General features: G+C 48.0%; 1 protein-coding gene across 2 annotated transcripts in view; it reads right to left on the reverse strand.

The window, feature by feature from the left end:
• Nucleotides 1–209: 209 nt before the first annotated feature.
• The window catches only part of RFT1 (RFT1 glycolipid translocator homolog), a 44,809-nt gene continuing 24,876 nt past the window's right edge, over nt 210–20,142 (reverse strand). Inside the window, exons 11-14 of one of the 2 annotated variants that reach the window (XR_014297382.1) lie at nt 14,932–15,037; nt 9,760–10,009; nt 9,148–9,431; nt 210–320 (exon numbers count right to left, since the gene is read on the reverse strand). Coding sequence is in view for 1 of the 2 variants with exons in the window: in XM_082664914.1 (XP_082521040.1) it covers nt 9,264–9,431; nt 9,760–10,009; nt 14,932–15,037 (524 nt within the window). In the remaining variant the exon portion in view is untranslated. Of the gene's footprint in view, nt 321–8,735; nt 9,432–9,759; nt 10,010–14,931; nt 15,038–20,142 lie in introns of those variants that run through there. The other variant, XM_082664914.1, reaches the window with a different exon arrangement.

The following is a 20,142-nucleotide window of genomic DNA, read 5'->3' on the forward strand; positions in this document are numbered from 1 at the left end:
TCTTTCTGCTTTAATCTAAGGCTACAGGGAAATTTAAACTACCAGTTGAGGTAATTTCTGAAATTGCTGAAAATCATTTAACAAGCTTTGGAAGCATCCCCTCTTGCTCTGGGGGGGCCACTCAGGCTGAGCCTGAAAGAGGTCATTTGCTGGCTCTCCCTGGAAGCTGTGGCTTTGCTTCCCCAGGCTTGCCTACCTGAGTTGGCCAAGAGTCAGAAGGCCTCCGGCAGTCTCCGTTACCCATGTCCTCACTTTCTAAGCTCCTCCGGGCAAGCTGGGCTGAGAAGGATCTTTCGTTTCCTCTTCACCTGCAGCGTCGCCTCCAAGAAAAGGGGAAAGAAATGTTGCCACTGAAGGGAAAAAGACTCAACCACATGCATGTCTGTGGACTGGGTTTAGGTGGGAAGGAGGGAGCAGGTAGGCGTGAAACAAATGTTCCCAGCGTCCACAGTTCGTCTCTGTTCAGCAGATTTATAATTCCACTGACAGAGCAAACAGGCTGGTGCAGGGCACCCCCTGCTCAGTGCCGCTCCATCCTCTCATGGAATCCTTGCCACATCCTATGAGGCAATTGCTCTAATGCCCAGTTTTAGATGCATAAACTGAGGCTCAAAGAGATTAACTACCTTGCTCAAGGTTGAAGTGGGGACGGGTCTGCCTCCAAGACCCTCTCTGGAACCCACACACAACCTGCCTTCCTAATTCTCAAGGGAGAAGGAAAATAGGGCTGTTGGAAGAAAGGGAAAGGAGTGTGATGGGGTCAAGAGCATGAGCAACTGAACCTGACAGGGGCGAGGGCCCAGGGGGTGGAGAGGTGAGAGGTTGGAGGCTGGATAGCAGGTGGTGCTGGGGTTTAGTGCCTTCTGGGGGTGACAGGGCTAAAGAAAAGTGGTTAAATCTCCAGTATTTGTAGTGTCCTCACTTCTCGCTCCTTTGCTGGTCCAGCCGTAAACAGGCCTTGAGTGGGTTAATAGGAGCGAGGGTGGGGAGAACAGAGCTTGGGCTGGGGAGGGGGTGGGGTGGACAGCATCAAGAGAGGACTGGCCGAGGGTGAGGAGCAGAAGAAAAAGCGGGCAGGGAGGTGCATACACAGGACATGTAGGGAGTCTTGCTATGGGTTGTTTTCTCCAAGGCTTTCAGAGCTGCATTTGCCTGTCCTACCTCTGTTCTCCTTCCATCCTCCCTGGGCTGTGCAAGGTGGGCTACCGACAGATGAGGAAACTGAGGCACAGAGAGGCAAGACCTCCTGCCTATGATTACAAAGTGATGGAGTGGCCAAAGTTAACTGCCTTCCCACTCCTTGGTGGTGTCACCTGGGGTCAAGGCCACAACAGACAGGGGACCATGGGATACAGACAACTTTTTCTTTGTAACGCAACATAATTTGTGGCCAGATTTGTTTCTCCCAAATACTTTTTTTTTTTTTTTTCGGTAAGCGGGCCTCTCACTGTTGTGGCCTCTCCCATCGCGGAGCACAGGCTCCGGACGCGCAGGCTCAGCGGCCATGGTTCACGGGCCCAGCCGCTCCGCGGCACGTGGGATCCTCCCGGACCGGGGCACGAACCCGAGTCCCCTGCATCGGCAGGCGGACTCTCAACCACTGCGCCACCATGGAAGCCCTCCCAAATACTTCTTATGCATGCTAATGCCTATGCAAAACAATTACCTTAAATTCTTTAAGATGAGATAAAGACTGAGGTGGGAGAGGAATTGTGGGAGAAAAAGTCATGGAAGGTCAGCAAGGAGGTTTAAAACATTCAAAATCGTGGATTTCAAACTTGCTGGGGTTTTTTGTTTTTGTTTTTAACAAAAAGAACCTTTTTTTCAAGCAAATTCTTAGACTAACCCCTAATTTTCAAAACAGATAAAAAGGGTGCTGCTCCAGTTGGAGTTGCAGCTGGATGGCCCGTCCATCTCCTCAGGCTCAATGTTATCCCTACAGCTCAGATCCAGCCCTTGTTAACCCGAGGGAGGAACGGAGCCCAAAGGTAGATGGTACCTGACATGTGCTCAGTGCGCCACAGTTGGTAGAGTGAGGGAGGCTTGTTCAAGGTCACCCATTGAGTTAGAAAAGGGCAGCCAGGCTGGAGTATAACCATGTATGTGACACCATGGGCCGCTTAGAAAGCAAAACTCTGTTCGTGTACTTCAGAAGGCAGACATGGACACAAGCGGACTTCCCTGGTGGTGGTGCACATGGAAGGAACGCCGTGGGCAGGACACCTCTGGGTTCTTCCCCCCAGAGCCTGGCTCTCAGCCATGTGTTTGTAGGGTTGCTGCAGGGACAGTTGAAAAGAGCCGAGGATGAGTGGCCAGTGCGCTTGGGCATCTTGCCATCAGCCCCGCATGATGTCACTCCCACTTACTAAAGAAAAAAGAAAAAAAATGCAAGTAGCTCTATCACTTCTATTGCCCCCCAGAGCTGGACATCTGCACACCTGCAAGAACATCCTCTTGTCATTGGAGAGATGCCACTTAGGGATTTCACAAGCCACATGAGGAAGAAAGGAATCTTCAGCTCTAGCTCAAGAACATAAAAATGCGCTGTGCTAATCTGGTTTGTTCATAAAACTGTTGTGTTAATGCCCTGGGGGAAACAAAAAGGAAAGCTATTTTAGCAACATTCCCTAGTTTGGTTGGGATTACGTGTGGGGGAAAACATTCCCGTTTCCCTCGCGGCTAAGGGTTTTGGTTCTCCTGGGTCCTCATGGTTCTCCCTGCCTGGCCGTGCCAGTCCCTGATGAGGGCTGGACGAGAGTGTGCCCTGAGCCCAGGGGAAGCTGGGGCTAGTCAACGCTGGGGTTCACAACACACACCTCCCGAAAGGACCGAGGCTCCTGTGTCACCCAGAGTTGTCTCATAACTCTCCTTCTGAAAGATGCCCTCTGGTCCCCCTGATGCCACGCTCCCTGGTGTCAATTTTTGTGATTTTCAAAAAGCAGTGCAGAGAAGTGAATGAAGAGCCACAGTGAGTCAGGCTTTCATTTCAGACTCCCCTTCTCTCCCGCCTGACACGGCTGCATGGAAGCCGCACACTATTAGTTCCACATAATTGAAAAGTGTGTCAGGATCTCTCAGACACGAACCAGAAACATGCTGCTCATTGTCACCTCCAACGTGACTAATGCAGTCGTGTCTTAATTAGTCACTGTTTCCTGCGCTGACAGCATCAGAGCCCCATTCCAAGGCCCCAGTTTGTGATGCGGATGAGATTAAAGGACTGAGAGTTGCCAGGTTTCCAGGTCCCCTTCCCACTGAGCACTCTGAACCCAGGTGGCCTCTGCCAAGTGCTTTGGTCAGACCAGGGCAGCACTGTGACAGTAGAGCCAACAGGGACACATTTTTGGATGGAGGGAGGTAATGAGACAAGTAAATGGTGGACTAGAACATTCCCTCACAAGTCGGTTGTTACATCACAGGCCCTTGGGCAGCTCCTCTGAGGCTGAAGGGGCAACTCCGGATGAACTATGCCACCTGGCCCAGCCCCTGCCCAGTGAGAGCTGACTGAACTGGGCACTCATCTGCCCCGAGGGTGGCCCATCCACTGGCTCCCTTATGACCCATGGCCCACAGTAGCTAGCCTAGGCCAGTTCCATTTCTCCTCAGGGGCTTTGTGTACAGAACAGAGCTTAAACCCGAGAGGAGAGACTGCAGGCAAGAGATAAAAGGTGGTGAAAGAGACTGTCTCAGGACCTCCCTGGTGGCGCAGTGGTTAAGACTCCATGCTCCCAATGCAGGGGGCCCGGGTTCGATCCCTGGTCAGGGAACTAGATCCCACATGCATGTTCCAACTAAGAGTTCACATGCCACAACTAAGGAGCCAGTAAGCCGCAACTAAGGAGCCTGTGAGCCGCAACTAAGACCCAGTGCAACCAAATAAATAAATAAATATTAAAAAAAGAAAGAAAGAGACTGTCTCATCATTGGAAGAACGTGGACCTCTACCCGAGAGCAGCACCTATTTCTGGGAACTCCTCCTCTCATTGCCCACCAGCCTGACTGCCCACCGTCTGGGCCCCAGGACAGGTGGGTATCACCCCAGTGTGAAGCCAGGAGGAGCACAGAAACCAGGAGCTGCCCCAGCACCCAGCACCTGCTAGCCTCATGGTGAGGTAGCCGTCCAGGCACCCCCTCTCCTCCTTCTAAAGCCCCCTGGGGCCCTTTGTTCATTCAGTCTCATAGGCGCAGAATCCAGGGCCCTTCAACTCTTCAGGAACCTACAGAAATGACTGAGATGGAAAAAAATTTACTGGATCCAAACATAAAGCTTCAAAGCTGATGTTCAAATGTCTATAGCACATATCACCAGGAGAGTTAGCCAACCACAACTCCTGCATACTTACATACCTGTTATGCTCAGTGTGGGACAGGGTGTACTGTAACAGCTTTGACAAGCCGTGGGGAGGGGTTTCCATGAGCGTGCTGCAGCCTTGACAGGGTTCTGGGTGCACCTACTCTGGTGAGGACCCCGTTCGTGAAGGGAAAGACCTAACTCCCTACAGCTCACCTCTAGCACTTGCCGTCTAAGCCATACTACCCCAGAAGGATGGAGAAGCTGACAGGCCAAGAGTTGACTGCACTTTGGGACAGGGGCACCTAGCAACTTCGGCTAATTAATCTGGAGGATAATTAAGAAGTATTTATAAGACTTCCTTCATTAGGCCCCTAAAGGAGGCTGAACTACATTAGGAGCCCATTTTCCCTATTTCACTCTGATACACCCAGATGGTTCTGGTTAAGAAGGAATGACACTAAGTGGGGGGACTAATTCTGCCACAGTAATTGGGGTCGGACTGATGATGCAAATCAATGAGTCTTCCTTTCCCCCCAGACTCTTCAAATAAAACACCTTTCTTGCTACCCTTGAAAGTTAATTAGGGACTTCCCCAGTGGCCCAGTGGTTAAGACTCTGTGCTTCCACTGCAGGGGGCGTGGGTTTCATCCCTGGTTGGGGAACTATGATCCCACATGCCGTACAGCATGGCCAAAAATAAATAAATAAAATAAAGTAAAATAAAATAGAATTTTTTTAAAAAAGAAATTTGGGCTTCCCTGGTGGTACACTGGTTAAGAATCAGCCTGCCAATGCAGGGGACACGGGTTCAAGCCCTGGCCTGGGAAGATCCCACATGCCGCGGAGCAACTAAGCCCATGTGCCACACCTACTGAGCCCACGCTCTAGAGCCGTGAGCCACAACTACTGAGCCTGCGCACCACAAATACTGAAGCCCTCGCACCTAGAGCCTGTGCTGCACAACAAGAGAAGACACCGCAATGAGAATCCCATGCACCGCAATGAAGAGTAGCCCCCGCTCACCTCAACTAGAGAAATCCTGCATGCAACAACGAAGACCCAACGCAGCCAAAAATAAATAAAAATTAAAAACCCTGTTTAAAAAAAAAGAAATTAACAAATATCAATAAAATATTTACAACATTAAGGACATTCACTCAGGTAAATAGCAGTAAAACAAATCACTTTCCACCTGCATGTGATTGGCTCAGAAGTCCCATTTCCAAATAAAATACACGAGTCAAGCAACCAAATGAGGAAGATATAAAGGTGAAGGGGTACCCTGGACTCCCTAAAAACCACAGGCCTAAAATCACACACTTGTCCACCCTGCCCTGATATTAGTTCTGACCTGCCAAAAATGGCTGCATATTTAAAAAACATGACCAAGACAAGGACAGGCCAGACAGAGAAGATAGGAAAGAGAAAAGTGCTATCAACAATGGGGAGCACTACTTTGGGCAGAAGGGAAAGGCAGTGAATAAACTGCCAGGCCTGTCAGTCTGGGACACAGAAAGCTCCATCGCAGGGGCCAGGAATCCAGCCTCTCTTTCAAAGTCAGAATCATGGTCCAGTAACGTCAACGTAGGGAAAACTGTTCTGATGAGGAATAAAAACGATTCACATACTCAAGGTACTTGCCCACTTTCCTTTTGAAATTTAAGAGTTTTTGTTTCTTTTTTGCAAGGAGAAGTAGTATGAAACATCTTCACAGAGATGTGAAGAAAATAATTTATTCATTTTAAAATGGGGAAATTGACATGAAACTAGCAATATGAATACATGGTTTTAAAAACAGACAGGAGGGAGGAGATGCCCTGGTGAATTAGGTGGTAAGTGGCAGGGAGTGGGGCAGAGTATACAGCATCTCCTGAGCCAGAAGTCACAGCTGAGGAAGCGTTAAGTAGCACAGCAGCATCCCCTCACGGAGGGACCTGACAGGCCAAACCTGAAGACACCAACACACACGTGGCCAGAGCAGCACAGAAAGAAGAAATGCTGTTATCCTCACCAACAAAAGCTTCTTCGTTTCATAAATGGATGTGCTTTAGAGACTTGTTTCCATGGGAAAAGTAGCCTCACTATATTTTGAGTGGCACTTAAAGCCTCAAGTGTGATTCCCCCCAAAAACCCTTCTTGGGTAACGTGGGGCAGCTCAGCACCCATGTATGCAAGCACGCTGAGGCACAGGTGTGGCTCTAGGGAGACGGGGGAAAGCCCCAGAGCGAGTGGTTGGGCCCAGCTGTGCTCCAGGAAGCAGCGGGGACAGAGCCAGAAGCCATGGGCTGCAAAGGGCCTGCTGCCCAAGTGCTGGAGCCCGGGAAGCAGGTGTTAGTAATGGGACAACACCCGCTTCCCAAAACCCTGGGCCATGGGGACTCCTCTTTCTATAAACGGGGAAGCAGGCCACAGGAAGCAGCCCCCGGTGGCTGTCCCAGCTGGCCATCTCTCAAAAGGCGCTGGCCCTGACTGCGGCAGCCCTGTGCTGATAGCAGAGCCCGGCTGCATGGCGACGAGATGAGCATGAGCCCTTGCTATCAGACACAGAGACTTTCCAAGCTGGAGAACAGAGTGGGAGCCGTGGTGTTCCTGCTCCCGAGGAGGTGGGGCGTCAGCATTGCTGCTCAGACAACGGCAGCTGTCTTCCTGGAGCTGGGAATGGACACTGTGAACACGAGCATGACTGGGCCTAGGCACTGCCGCTGGTGAGGATAATGGGGTGTGCCAACCTGTTTGCCGAAAAAGCTGGTCCCAAAGTCCTGCCCCAGAGACGCAGAGGCAAAAGGTCTGGAATGGATCCTGGAAACCTACATTTCTAACTTGCAATCCAGGTGATTCTGAGGCAGGTAGTGCGAGGCCCGCACTTTGAGTCTGGGGTCAAGTGGGCAGGGGTTGGGTGACAGGGTTCTAGGGGAGAGAGGGGTGGTCAACGGCAGCAGAGAAGGAACTTGTGAGGGCTGGAGGCCCATTTCTGTGCATTCAAAAGACAAAGAAAGTACTTGGAGGGCCTTTCCTGGTGGCGCAGTGGTTAAGAATCCGCCTGCCAATGCAGGGGACATGGGTTCGAGCCCTGGTCCGGGAAGATCACACATGCCGCGGAGCAACCAAGCCCGTGCACCACAACTACGGAGCATGCACTCTAGAGCCTGTGTGCCACAACTACTAAGCCCACGTGCCACAGCTACTGAAGCCCGTGTGCCTACAGCCCGTGCTCCGCAACAAGAGAAGCCACCACAATGAGAAGCCTGCACACCGCAACAAAGAGTAGCTCCCGTTTGCCACAACTAGAGAAAGCCTATGCGCAGCAACAAAGACCCAACTCAGCCAAAAATAAATAAATAAATTTATTTAAAAAAAAAAAAAAGTACTTGGGGGTGGGGGGCTGCCTTCTGTGTGTGCCACCCACCCTACCCCACGGGGCAATCAGTTCTTCTGAGGTAGGCTGACCCTGCCTTACAAAACATGACCAAGCCCATGATTCTGGAGGGCCTCTGATTGTTCAGTGACACCTTGCATTTAGCTACTTTCCCTGCAATTAATACGAAGCATTCTCTCCTTGGATAGATAAAAAGGTGTCCAGGTGACTGGGTCCTAGTCTTGGTGCACTGGGTGGGTCTTTATCCTTGGCCTCTTGGCTTTGGCTCTAGGCCAGTGGATTTAAATGTGTGCATTTCAGCCAAACTGCCATCTGATACAAGCTATCCTGCTCTCTGGGTGTAAACATAGAAAGTTTGGGGACGTCGGGGCTAGATGATTACTAGCTATTACCACCCAAGATATAGTCTGTGCATGTAGCTCCAAAGGTCAATCACATCTAATTAATTAATACATTACATCAGTTAATATAGTAATACATTAATGAAAGAAGAAGAATGCTTTGCTGCCTGAGAACAGCACCTGCTGGGTGCAGGGCAGGGAGGCAAGCCTTAGCCTGGGCTCACACTGTAGCCTGAAGGACCAGATCCGCAGGCCTGTCAGTCTTGTCCTGGGGCTGGAATTCCGGTGTACTGACCAGTGCTGGAAGTAACAGGTCAGCGGGAGAAGGGTGTGATTCAGTGACACATGCCATATAGAATTTACCCTATTTCATTCTGATGGAAAAAAAGACACCTCTATTCAACTTTAGTTGTCATCTGTGCAATCTCCTCATGAGAAGTTACAGCCAACTGCAAAGTGGTGTTCCCTTCAGAGTAGCTCACGAAGGATCACAGTGTCCTTCAAAGCCCTCCTCTCTCAAGTGGCCAGGCCAGAGGTCGTGAGCCGGCTTGCCCCTGCTATGGGAAGACATGTGCTGGCCTGGGGGTGGGGGTGGGAGTGGGGGACAGCCATGAAGGGGAGAGACATGACTCTGCCTGGCTAACTGTGGGAAATGTGATCTGAAAGACTGTGTCTTCATTTCTTAGATTTCTCGTTGAGCAATATTTCTCCTTCGCTAAACAACCAGGCCACAGTGTTGACGTGGGGAAAGCCACAACTCCAGGGCCAACTTGTTCTTGTTTGGTGCACAACATCACATAACATCAAGTCTCCTTCCAGCTTTTATGGAATATGTTAAATATTCCTATGGAGGGTAAAGTGGCTACATCTCTCCTTCTGGGCCAGAAGATTATTAACTATTATCATCCAAGATAGAGTTTGTTGGAACATGTAGTTCTGAAGGTCAATCACCACCAAAAAGAATTAACACATTATTCAAAAAGAAAAATGCTGATTATAACAAAATGGTGAAAAAAATAATTGCATCTATTTTAAAAGCTTTTTGGTCTTCCCTTAAAAATGGAACTCCTCCTTGCTGTCTGAAATCTCAAACGGATACTAAGGGTTTGGTCTGGTGGTTCGCTCCAATGACTCACCTGTGTGTTGGTCTCACTCCACTACAGACCCCTAACTGGGCTCTTCTGCATAAAAAACATGTTCCACCATAAAACTGCCCCACAGCTGGTCCAGGTGCCACAGGGCTTCTGCGAGGTCACGTCGTTTTGTCAGTGAGTCTGGACACACCCAACTGAGTCCTAAGGAAGTGGATCAGCTTGGTCTCTGTGAGGAATGCTGTCCCAAGAGTCACTCCCAAACAGAGGGCCCCCACAGCGACGTGCACCAGCATGGCTGGCCAGCCCCGCTCACAGCAGAGGAACACCTGCAGAAAGAAACCACTGTCACTGCCCCGGGCCCCCAGCTGTACCTCCTTTCTCTGGGGCAAGCCACGGGGAGTGGAGGCCCTACTGCTCCAGCTTCCAGTCAGGTAAAGGCATGACAGCTATGTACTAGGGTCTACTCTGTTCCCACGGGTACCACTGATCAGTCATTTCTATCATAAGATGCTGTTCCAGAAGCTTAGGGGAAGGGGTAAGAGGAAGCAAGTACTTGTCCAGCTGGGTCAGGCAGAGCAGGAACGGGATGCCTGGAACGAGGGACAGTGGACATGCTGCAAAATCATGTGGTGTGAAGGCTGCAGGGCGCCTCACCTCGGAAACAGCAGTAATGCCACCACTGAGGGCAAATGCCCCGAGGAGGACTGGTGACAGGAACAGGCCGGCCAGGGGCTTGTGGGGACTCTTCCGGTAGTAGCGGTGGATGAAGCAAAGGCTCTGTGTGATCCGAATGCCCATGTTGAAGCAATTGGCCAAGATGAAGCCCACGCTGCCACACCAATGGGTCAGGAGATAGGATAACAGCAGGAACGAAGATGAGAGGCCCAGCATTGTGAAATTGTACCTGGGAAGAGGAAGGCAAGCAATGCAGGGCAGTGGGTACCTGGTCCCAAGGCAGGGCTGCTGCAAAGAAAGTGGCTGTGAACATGAATTCACAGAAAGCACCTTCAAGTTCCCGCAATCCAGCTGATTTTCACAACATCGAATGCTAAGTGGACAACATGGAAATGTCACTGTCCCTTTCACCCCTGAATAGAAGAGTAAGAAAAGGAACAACTCAACATATTTATGGTGTTTAAGGATAGTAACTGGTTAGTTTAAGTGACACTGTGATCAAAACACATAAAAATCCTTTTCAGCCTGTCTTTAATGTGAGACACAACAATATGACACGGGTAACAATTACATGTGAACAGGCACTCTGACAGGTACTGTGAGGGGTGCTGGGGATGCACTGGTGGATGAACACACGGCCCTTTCCCTGTGGAGCTTGGATCCGTTTTATGGACAAGGAAACCAGGCAGAGGGAGGCTAAATAATTTGCCTAAGGAATGAGCCTACACCCCAACCTGACCCCTCGCCCCTAAACTTTAGCACCTCATACAGCTTCCCTTGCAAAATGCGGAAGCCCCATAACCTTGGCCAGTGGATCTCACTCAAAGCAAGTGACCAGCTTCCATAATGAAATGGAAACAGGGAGCAAGGCCTGGACCACCTTCAGGGTTTCCCAGACTCTTACACATCCCTGCTCTGCTCTCTACATCTCCAGAGCTCTGTGGGTTCTGTGACTTGAGGGATTATACTGCTCCTTTCACTTCTATGATTCCAGAGCAGCATGTCACTTAGTTATCTCCAGTTTTCAGTTCTCAACTGAGTCTCAGCAGAGATAAAATAGCTGCCACAGTCTTCCAAAAGGCTTGTGGTACATCCATGAACAAAATTCTCCAGCATCTCATTTCTGCCTAGCACACAGCTGGCATTCTAAGTGTATAGTTGTTGAGGGAACCAAACTCCTTAGATCCCCAAGCTGTGTCAGCTGGGTTAGGAAACCTCAGAGGCCACCACTCGGGTTCTGTACAGAAGGGAGGGGTGGTAAGAAAGCCACTGTGGCCTCCAAATGCCCAGATTCCCAAGGTGCTATGGGAGATATAATTCATCAGAGAGGATAGCAAGAACACACATGCGTGCGCGCGAGCCTCCGCGCGCGCGTGCGCACACACACACACACACACACACACACACACACACACACACTGTACTCAACAGGGGAGGTATGCTTTCATCCAGAATTCCAGAGAGGGAATTCATTTGCTTCTCAGTTGAGAGAGTTTCTTTTAATGAGTAATGGAACTACAAGAGCCCACATCTTCAAAGGGGACGTTTCTTCACTAACTGCTAATCAATGATCAGAATGGCCAACTTTATGACAGGCCACTGAGGCTGGGCCAGTACTCTGACCTCTTTTCCAAAAAGAAGCAGAGATGTGTAATCTGTTCAGTTTTTTTTCAGAAACGATCTCAGAAAGGTTTATTAAGACCAATGCTTGGAGTTTAGGCCACAGGTTCACAAACTTTCAAAGTCATCCTCACCCAGCTCCAAGTAGAATGGAAACAATGAATGAAACTGGTAGGCAATTCATGCTAATTCAAGCAGGGACAAGTTCCATGGTGTGGCTTCTTTAACGTAGCCATTTGGGAGGTGCTGATGATGACGGAGTCCACTGTTTTTAACTAGAAGAGGGCTCTGCAACTATTGAACTTTCCAGAACTCATAAATCTATAGCCTTAAAGACATTATCCACTTCAGGAAAAAATGAGAATTTTAAAGATAAAATTAAAATGCCACTTTTTGAGTCAATGGAAAATTAGTCAGTGACAATGATTATTTTCTAAGGCTTGGTTAACACAGACAGGAAGTTATTTAATCAGGCTTATCAAAAGATAGATGACTGCAGCAGCAACTGAAGCATTCCCCAGTGGGTGCTGGTTGAAAACATCAAGGCACAGCTATACGTTGTAGCCTTGGCAACCATGCAAAGTATGGTGCCAGTCTTGTGTGCACTCGTCCTGCATTCAACAGTTATGGAGTCCCACTCCACATTGGGCACTCAAGGGCCAACAAGTCAGCAAAAGGAGCTGTCAGCCTTGGGCCTCTGCACCACTGTCCCCTCTGCCTGGAAGGTTCGGCCCCATCTTTGCATAGCAGACTCTTCTTGGTCATTCAGGCCTCAGCCTAAATGCCACCTCCTTGGAGGGGCCCCCCAATCTAAAAAGGCCCCAACTCTCACTAGATAACCCTGTTTTAGTTCTCTGCAAAGCACAATACTTTCTTGCTTATTTACTTGTTTGCTACCTGCCTTCCCTACTGTCAGCTCCAGGAGAGCAGGGATCTCTTTCTTCTCTTTTGTTCATTGCTGAATTCCTGGAGCTTAAAGAAATGCCTGTTAGAGAGTAGATGCCCAAAAAGTATTTGTCAAATGGACAAAAGAAAATGAGATATCCTTAACAAAACACAACAAAATCCTTCAGTGGAGCATAATGTAAAAGCCATCAATTTTATGCTATACATATTATGAGGTTATTAACAAAAAAGCCACTTGCAGTTCAATGGACATTCTAATATTTCACATCCAACTAAATCCCCTATTTTTATTTAGAAAAACACTGATTAACCTGTAGGTAGTTAACTAAAAGCCATGATTTCATCAGTATATATTTTTCAATCCAGAATCTGAAATGTAGGAGGTAAATCAATCATAACACTTAACTAAGCTGCTCAATTCTACTATAAAAATTCTTACTATCGTTTTATGTCTGGCTAAATTCATAGAAAGGGAAAAATTGCTGGGGTTTGTGATGAGCCCAGGTGCTACCTGTGTTCAGACAGGACTGAGGGTTGGGGTCAGGGGCCCAGACAGAAAGGGGGCTGCTATGTTTAATACAAACTGGAGACCATGCTTAAAGGCACACACATTTTACTCTTAGGGGAAGTGAGTTACTTCAGATGAGAACAAGGCCCTGTCTTTTCTCTATGTTGACTACTAATACCATGAAAATAATTTTCCAGATTTTAATATACTGTTCTGATCCCATTACTACAAATAACTTAAAAAGTTGCTTTCTTTGGGTCAATGCAATGTAAGAGAAACCAAAGCAACCGGCCACTGTCTATATTCCCTCATGATTTGTTGCAAGATATATATTTTTAATGTTTTAATCAGGCTTAGTGTTGATTCTCCCCCTCAACACTAATGCTGAAATTGTTATAACAAAATTCCCTTCAAAGAGATAGATTCTTAGTCCAGAACTCTTTCCACTACACCTCAGTGCCTCATTTAGTACGCTTTAAATTATATTTTTAAATTATTTCATGTTAGAAGCACCTTTCAAGTAAAAACACAGTGCTTTCAAAATTAAACTTAGAGAACATTTTATCCACTAAAAAAAAAAAAAAAGATAGACTCAAAGCAGTTTATAGCTATAAATTTAACTGTCTGAAGTAAAAACCATGTCTAGACCACCAATTGAAAACTATGGGTTGTGACCTAAAAGGAGGCTAGGAAATCAATTTAGTGGGTCATGACATGGCAGTTTAAAGAATGAAATAGAACAGAATTAAAAACCATCAGTGTGTCCTGTGCGTAACTGGGGTACTTGTTGCTTCATGGAAGCTTCCTTTCAGTCACACCCAAATATGCACTGGGTCACAGTGTTCAATGCAGTTTTCACTCTGAAAGCTGGTCTGAGCCAGCGGTTCCTAAGGCCTTCGCTATCTATCATCAGCAACCTCCTGGAGCTGAGCAATAAAAGACTCCTTGGCCTAAGTTCCTAAAATTCCAGTTCAGCTGGTATGGGAGGGGGCCAGAACTTCTGAGCAATCTGGGCTGGGACCACTGCCCTAGACTCCAGTTCTCAACTACGGTGTAGCATACAAGGTCACCAAGCCGCTGTGAGACAGGCCCCAGTGGGAAGCAGACAGAGGCTGCTCTGAATGAGGGGAAGGGTTCGCCAACTCTCTGAGTACCTTTTTCCTATCCCACCCCCACACTGGGACTCTGAGGGATTTCAATGGCACTCAGGGCACTACAGAGGCAGCATGAAACCCCCGAGGGACCCAGACCTCAAGGGGCAAAGGGATAAAGAGGGCCACTTGCCCCATTACCTACACCCACCCCTTCTCTCTTCTTCTTCCTCTCTCTTCTTTGTCCATATCAGTTTTATCCTTCTCCTCAACTGCACTCTGCAGTGATGTCTTCAGATACCACCTTGCTAATTTTGGCATCTGGGACACAAGAGATCAATTATCCTAGGTGTCGGTCAGAGGCTCTTACCAGGAGTTCACATCAGAATCATTGAGGAGTTTTAAAAAAACATTCACATGCTCAGGGCCTGCCGATTCTGTAGGCGTGGTAGGAGAGAGAGTGGTGGGAGTAGGGTGGACAGGAATCTGCATTTCTAACAAGCTCCATGGGGCACTGTGACTCATAACCAGTGTTAAAAACTACTGCTTGAAATTCCAGGGCAGAGGTCCTGACCTGGGGGTCAATGGATGGGAAAAAATGTGGCAAAACTTGTATGTGCACTTGGGCCTTTCTCTGAGGAGAGGTGTCACAGATCCCTGAGATTCTGCAAGACCTACAAATCAGATTCTATAGATCTGCATCTCGTAGAAGCTCCTTGGTAACCCATCGGAGCACTGGGCAAGGAGGTGGGTGGAGGAGTGGATCTTGTCTGGTGCCTGCCTCTGCCAAAGTGGACTAACAAAACCCTTCAGGGCCCTGACTTCTCTCTTCACAAAGGGAGGCAAGGAGCAGTGGCTGTCCCCAGCCCTACCGTGGGGAGGACTTACTGAATGGTGCCTGAGGAAGGCACCACACTCCTGGTTCTAGAAGAGCCTTCTGTAAATGCATGTTCAGAATGAAAAGAAAGAAGTTACTTCATTTTGGCTGAAGGCCATAATTAGAGGTTTATCTTTAAGGTTACCTACCTGTCAACCTCCTCTTTGCTCATGGCAGCAAATGTGAAACATTCGGTCACTCCATTGACGGCAAGCAGGAGGACGTAAAGGCAATAGGCACGCAGCAGGACAGGACCTGTAAGGAAACAACCCACTGAGACTCCAGAGCCCAAACGGGAGGCCCACATGCACCCTCACTTTGGCAGGTTGGTCAGAGAACACCAGAGCTGGGTCATGAGCCCTGCTGATGTCATCAGTGGGCAGACGCATGCTTGAGCCTATGGTCTTAACTATCTGGAAGGACTCCCAGCATTCTACAGTACTAACTAAAACAAACAGCTGAAAACAAAAGGACAATTAGGAATAAATGTACAGATCTCTTGCCTAACAACTAAAAGCTTATCTGGCCAGCAAGCAAATCTCACTTTTTAAATCAGCATGAAGAAGCCTGCTAGTTTGAGCACTTGGGGACACTAGTGGCCCTGCATGCTGAGAGAAACTCAGTTGAGGAGGCCCTGAAGAAACCCAGGGCTCAGGAGCAGCAGGAAACTACAGAGATAGAACACCCATAACTCTTCAGGGAGAATCAGAGCCTGCAAGGTTATTTTCTCCTAAAACAAAGTGATGTGATTCTAGAGCTAACTAACAAGCTTTGGGAAGATCTGCTAACAAAAAATCGGGAGCCTTAAAACGAAATTGATCCCCTCTTTTTTTTTTTTTTCCCCCTGGCTAAGCTGCGCAGCTTGCAGGACATTAGTTCCCAACCAGGGACTGAAACTGGGCCCTCAGCAGTGAAAGTGCCAAGTCCTAACCACTGGACCACGAGGGAATTCCCTGATCCCCTCCTTTAAGAGGGCTATTACTGACAGGCAGCCAAGCAGTTTCTAATAAAATAAACATGTACTTAACCTATGATCCAGCAATTCTACTCCTAGGTGTACAACCAACAGAAACAAATGCATGTGTTCACAAAAACATCCATAGCAGTTTTATTCCTAACAGCCCAAAGTGACCATCGACAGGAGAAGGGATAAACAAACTATGGGCCGTCCGCACAAAGAAATACTTCTCAGCAATCAAGGAGGAAAAAAACTACTGATGCATGTAAGAACATGGATGAATCTCAAAAACATTATATTGAGGGAAAGAAGCCAAACATGAAAGTGCCCATGCTATATGATTTCATTTATATGAAATTCTTTCTAAAAGCAATACTAATCTATGGTAACAGAAATCAGAGCAGTGCTTGTCTCAGAGTTGGAGGGGGGCAGTTGACTGGAAAGGGTCCTAAGAGAACTTTCTGGGGTAATAGAAATGTTCTGTATCTTAATCTGGATGTTGGTTACATGGGTGTAGATATTTGTCAAAACTCATCAAACTGTGCTCTTTTTTTTTTTTTAAAGCATTTTTAAATTATTTATTTATTTTTGCCTGCGTTGGGTCTTCTTTGCTGCACGTAGGCTTTCTCTAGTTGCGGCAAGCGGGGGCTACTCTTCGTTGCAGTGCACGTGCTTCTCATTGCGGTGGCTTCTCTTATTAAAGAGCACAGGCTCTAGGCACGCGGGTTTCAGTAGCTGTGGCACGTGGGCTCAGTAGTTGTGGTGCGCAGGTTCTAGAGTGCAGGCTCAGTAGTTGTGGTACATGGGCTTAGTTGCTCCACGGTATGTGGGATCTTCCCGGACCAGGGCTCGAACCTATGTCCCTTGCATTGGCAGGCGGATTCTTAACCACTGCGTCACCAGGGAAGCCCCCAAACTGTGCTCTTAAGAGGACAGCATTTTAGGGCTTCCCTGGTGGCGCAGTGGTTGAGAGTCCGCCTGCCGATGCAGGGGACACGGGTTCGTGTCCCGGTCTGGGAAGATCCCACATGCCGCGGAGCGGCTGGGCCCAGGAGCTGTGGCCGCTGAGCCTGCGTGTCCGGAACCTGTGCTCTGCAACGGGAGAGGCCACAACAGTGAGAGGCCCGCGTATGGCAAAAAAAAAAAAAAAAAAAAAAAGGATAGCATTTTAATTTATGTAAACTAGACCTCAAAAAAGAAAAAACTTAACTGCTAAAAGAAAAGGGAAAGGCGGGGGGAGTTCCAGAGTCTCAGAATCTGAAACTTATTCATGGGTTTATGAAAGCTGCTTAATATGAAACATCCCTGCATCATGGGGACCCTAAATAGTTTTATGGCCATCAAAAAGGACAAAAGGACTACTAACAAGGCAGCCCTGATGGCCCACTCTTGGGTACACATTGTACCATATCCTGTTGCATTTCATTCCCCAAGTCGCTGCAGAAAGTAGCCTGGCCCCCACTCCAGCTGTGGGATGACTCCAGCAAAGAATGCAGGGACCAGGTTCTGCCCTGTGGTGGCTCGAGGCTATGCTCAGTGTGCTTCCTGCTTCTCTCCATCCTCCTCTCTCTGGCAGAGAGGAGTGGGGCTCCTCTCATAACCTGCACCTCTCACTTGGTAACTGAAAGCTGACGGCATGTGTGAGTCTATCTGAAGGTGGATAGTGAGCTGCTTTGCAATGTGGAGGACACAAAACTCCTGCATGAAACGGTGATTCAAGTAGAAGCGCTTTGAGTCAATTTTGGGGAAAGAGGTTGGAATTGGGGAATTTGTGGATGGAACCTTAAACTATGGATTGAAGTGAGTGGTAGTATGGCTTGAATTATATATCCCCTTCAAAAGTAATCTGAAGTAATTTGAAGTCTAATAGATCTGGATCTATTAGAGAGTGATCTATTTGGAAATAGGTCTTTATAAAGATAACCAAGTTAAAATGAGGTCATTAGGGTGGGTCCTAATCCATTATGACTGGTGTCCTTATAAAAAAGGGAAATTTGGATGCAGAAACAGACACTGACAGAGGGAAGACAATGTGAAGACACACACGGAGAAGACAGCCACGTGATAGGAGGAGTTAATGCATTTCCAAGCCTAGGACTGCCAGCCTACATCCTTAGCTAGAAGAGGCAAGGAGGATGCCTACTCTGGAGATGTCAGAGAGAGCACGGCCCTGCTGACACGTGGATTTCAGACTTCTGCCCTCCAGAACTGTGAGACAATCAATTTCTGTTGAAATTAAGCCACCCAGTTTGTGATACATTGTTATCGCAGCCCTAGGAAACTAATATTAGGGGATTGAGAAGAAAAAAAGATTTTAAAAAATAAAAGAGAAGACACTGCTTTGGGAAAGCAAGTGTTCTCCTTACTTGCTGCAAATAATAAATCCTTCCTTCTCCAGACAAAAAAAAGTAAAAGAAAGGGCAAGAGAGAAGCACCTAAGAGATAAATGTGAGAAATCTCAGGGAAGTTCACTGAATGTATTTTTCTTTAGGATGGAAAAGCTAGGTATGAGAAAGACTTCTGAGAAAGGTCTCAGAGCACTTCCAAAGCTCCTAATTATATACAGGGCTAAGCCCAAGTAATGCAAAGCAAAACCACAGTGCCCCACGAACGCCTGCCTGTGGTGCGTCCAAGTCCTACATTTGGAGACAACAGCACAGAGGCCTCTTGAGAAGCCACTTCAGGTCATAGGTGAGTCCACTTCACAGGTGAGGACAAAGAGCAACATGCAACTGGGGCAATGGAGGACAGTAGCATTGCAAGGTCCACTTTCAAAACTAAGTGGTTCCCATTCTTTTCTGATTCAGTAAGACTTTCTGGAGAAAGTCAAGTTTTGTGAGGTAGTTTTAAGGGAACAAAAAAGACTATGGTGGGGGGCGGAGGGGGGCAGAGAGCAGTAGTGTTAATGTTTTCTGGCACAGGAAAGGCATTCGGATATGCAGCACTAGTCCGAAGAGTCAGGAGTAGGGCAAGGAGAAGATGGGTGGAGTGCAGACGAGGGAAGGAAAGCCGACAGGCACCCTGGGGAGACAAAATGACCCTCCCAGAAGGCACAGAGAACTGCAAGTTTGGTCAAAATGAGAAGCAGTTGCAATGAGGAGACAAATGCTAGAAGACCTTGCCAGGACAGGGATGCTGATGGAGGCCTGGGCCAGGCAAGAGACGACAAGGGTCCTAAAGATCCTGCAGCAGCTACACCAAACCACACATCCTTTTCAGAGACTGAGAAACCAGACCACTCTCAAGACTCTTCTCTCTCTGAAGATGAGACAGAGGGGATATCTTTTTGAGTCTAAAATTATTAACGACTCTGGGGCTTCCCTGGTGGCGCAGTGGTTGAGAATCCGCCTGCCAATGCAGGGGACACGGGTTCAAGCCCTGGTCCGGGAAGATCCCATGTGCTGCAGAGCAACAAAGTCCATGTGCCACAACTACTGAGTCTGCGCTCCAGAGACCGTGAGCCACAACTACTGAGCCCTCAAGCCACAACTACTGAAGCCCGTGTGCCTAGAGCCCATGCTCCGCAACAAGAGAAGCCACTGCAATGAGAAGCCCGTGCACTGCAATGAAGAGTAGCCCCCACACACCGCAACTAGAGAAAGCCTGCGTGCAGCAACGAAGACCCAACGCAGCCAAAACTAAAAAATAATAAATTAATAAAAAATAAATAGAATTATTAATGACTCTGACATAAACCATCACAGATAGAATTTATTACCTTAGAAATCAACTAACACTGACCCTTTTAAATTCTCAAGACTGGTACCAGCATCTCACTTGAGTAAAAGGACCACACAATGACAATGGTTTGTTGATATATCTTCTATGATAAACGAATCCAGCAAGTGAACATTACATGGATGGGACGGCCCTTTCCTCGTGGCACTGTCCTGTGGTTGCATTACAAAGGCTGCTCCTTGGTGATTACCTTTCCAAAGGTGCAGAGCTGCTGTGAAATAGCCTGTCTCGATCTCTGCACACTGACTTGCTAACGGCATCTCAATGCGGGCCTCCCTGCAGTTGCCTGACCCAGGGAGCCACAAACCACGTCATTGGTTTCATGGCAGGTGTTTCTCCAAACTTAACAACCTTTGCTGTCAAGCAGAAACTCGGCCCTTCTTCCCCTAATACTAAAAGTTTGGGCCTATTATAGTGGAGACTAAAACATGCCAGTGACGTTGTAAAATGGCACTGGAGAAGGCCCTTTACATTTGAGATAGGGCAGCAGAAAGAAGTCTTCAGGGTTCTTGTCTAGTGACCTGAGGAATTAAAAACATCTTTGCTAAACCCAAGATGAAACACTCCAAATGGATTGCCACCCCACGACCCAGCGCATTTTGAAACTGGTGAAGTTCCCAGGGCCCAGCGATGCTGTGAGACGCCCAGTGGCCTGGGCACCAAG

The sequence above is a fragment of the Grampus griseus genome, assembly GCF_964374135.1.
Source record: "Grampus griseus genome assembly, chromosome: 10".
In the NCBI taxonomy this organism is placed as follows: domain Eukaryota; kingdom Metazoa; phylum Chordata; class Mammalia; order Artiodactyla; family Delphinidae; genus Grampus; species Grampus griseus.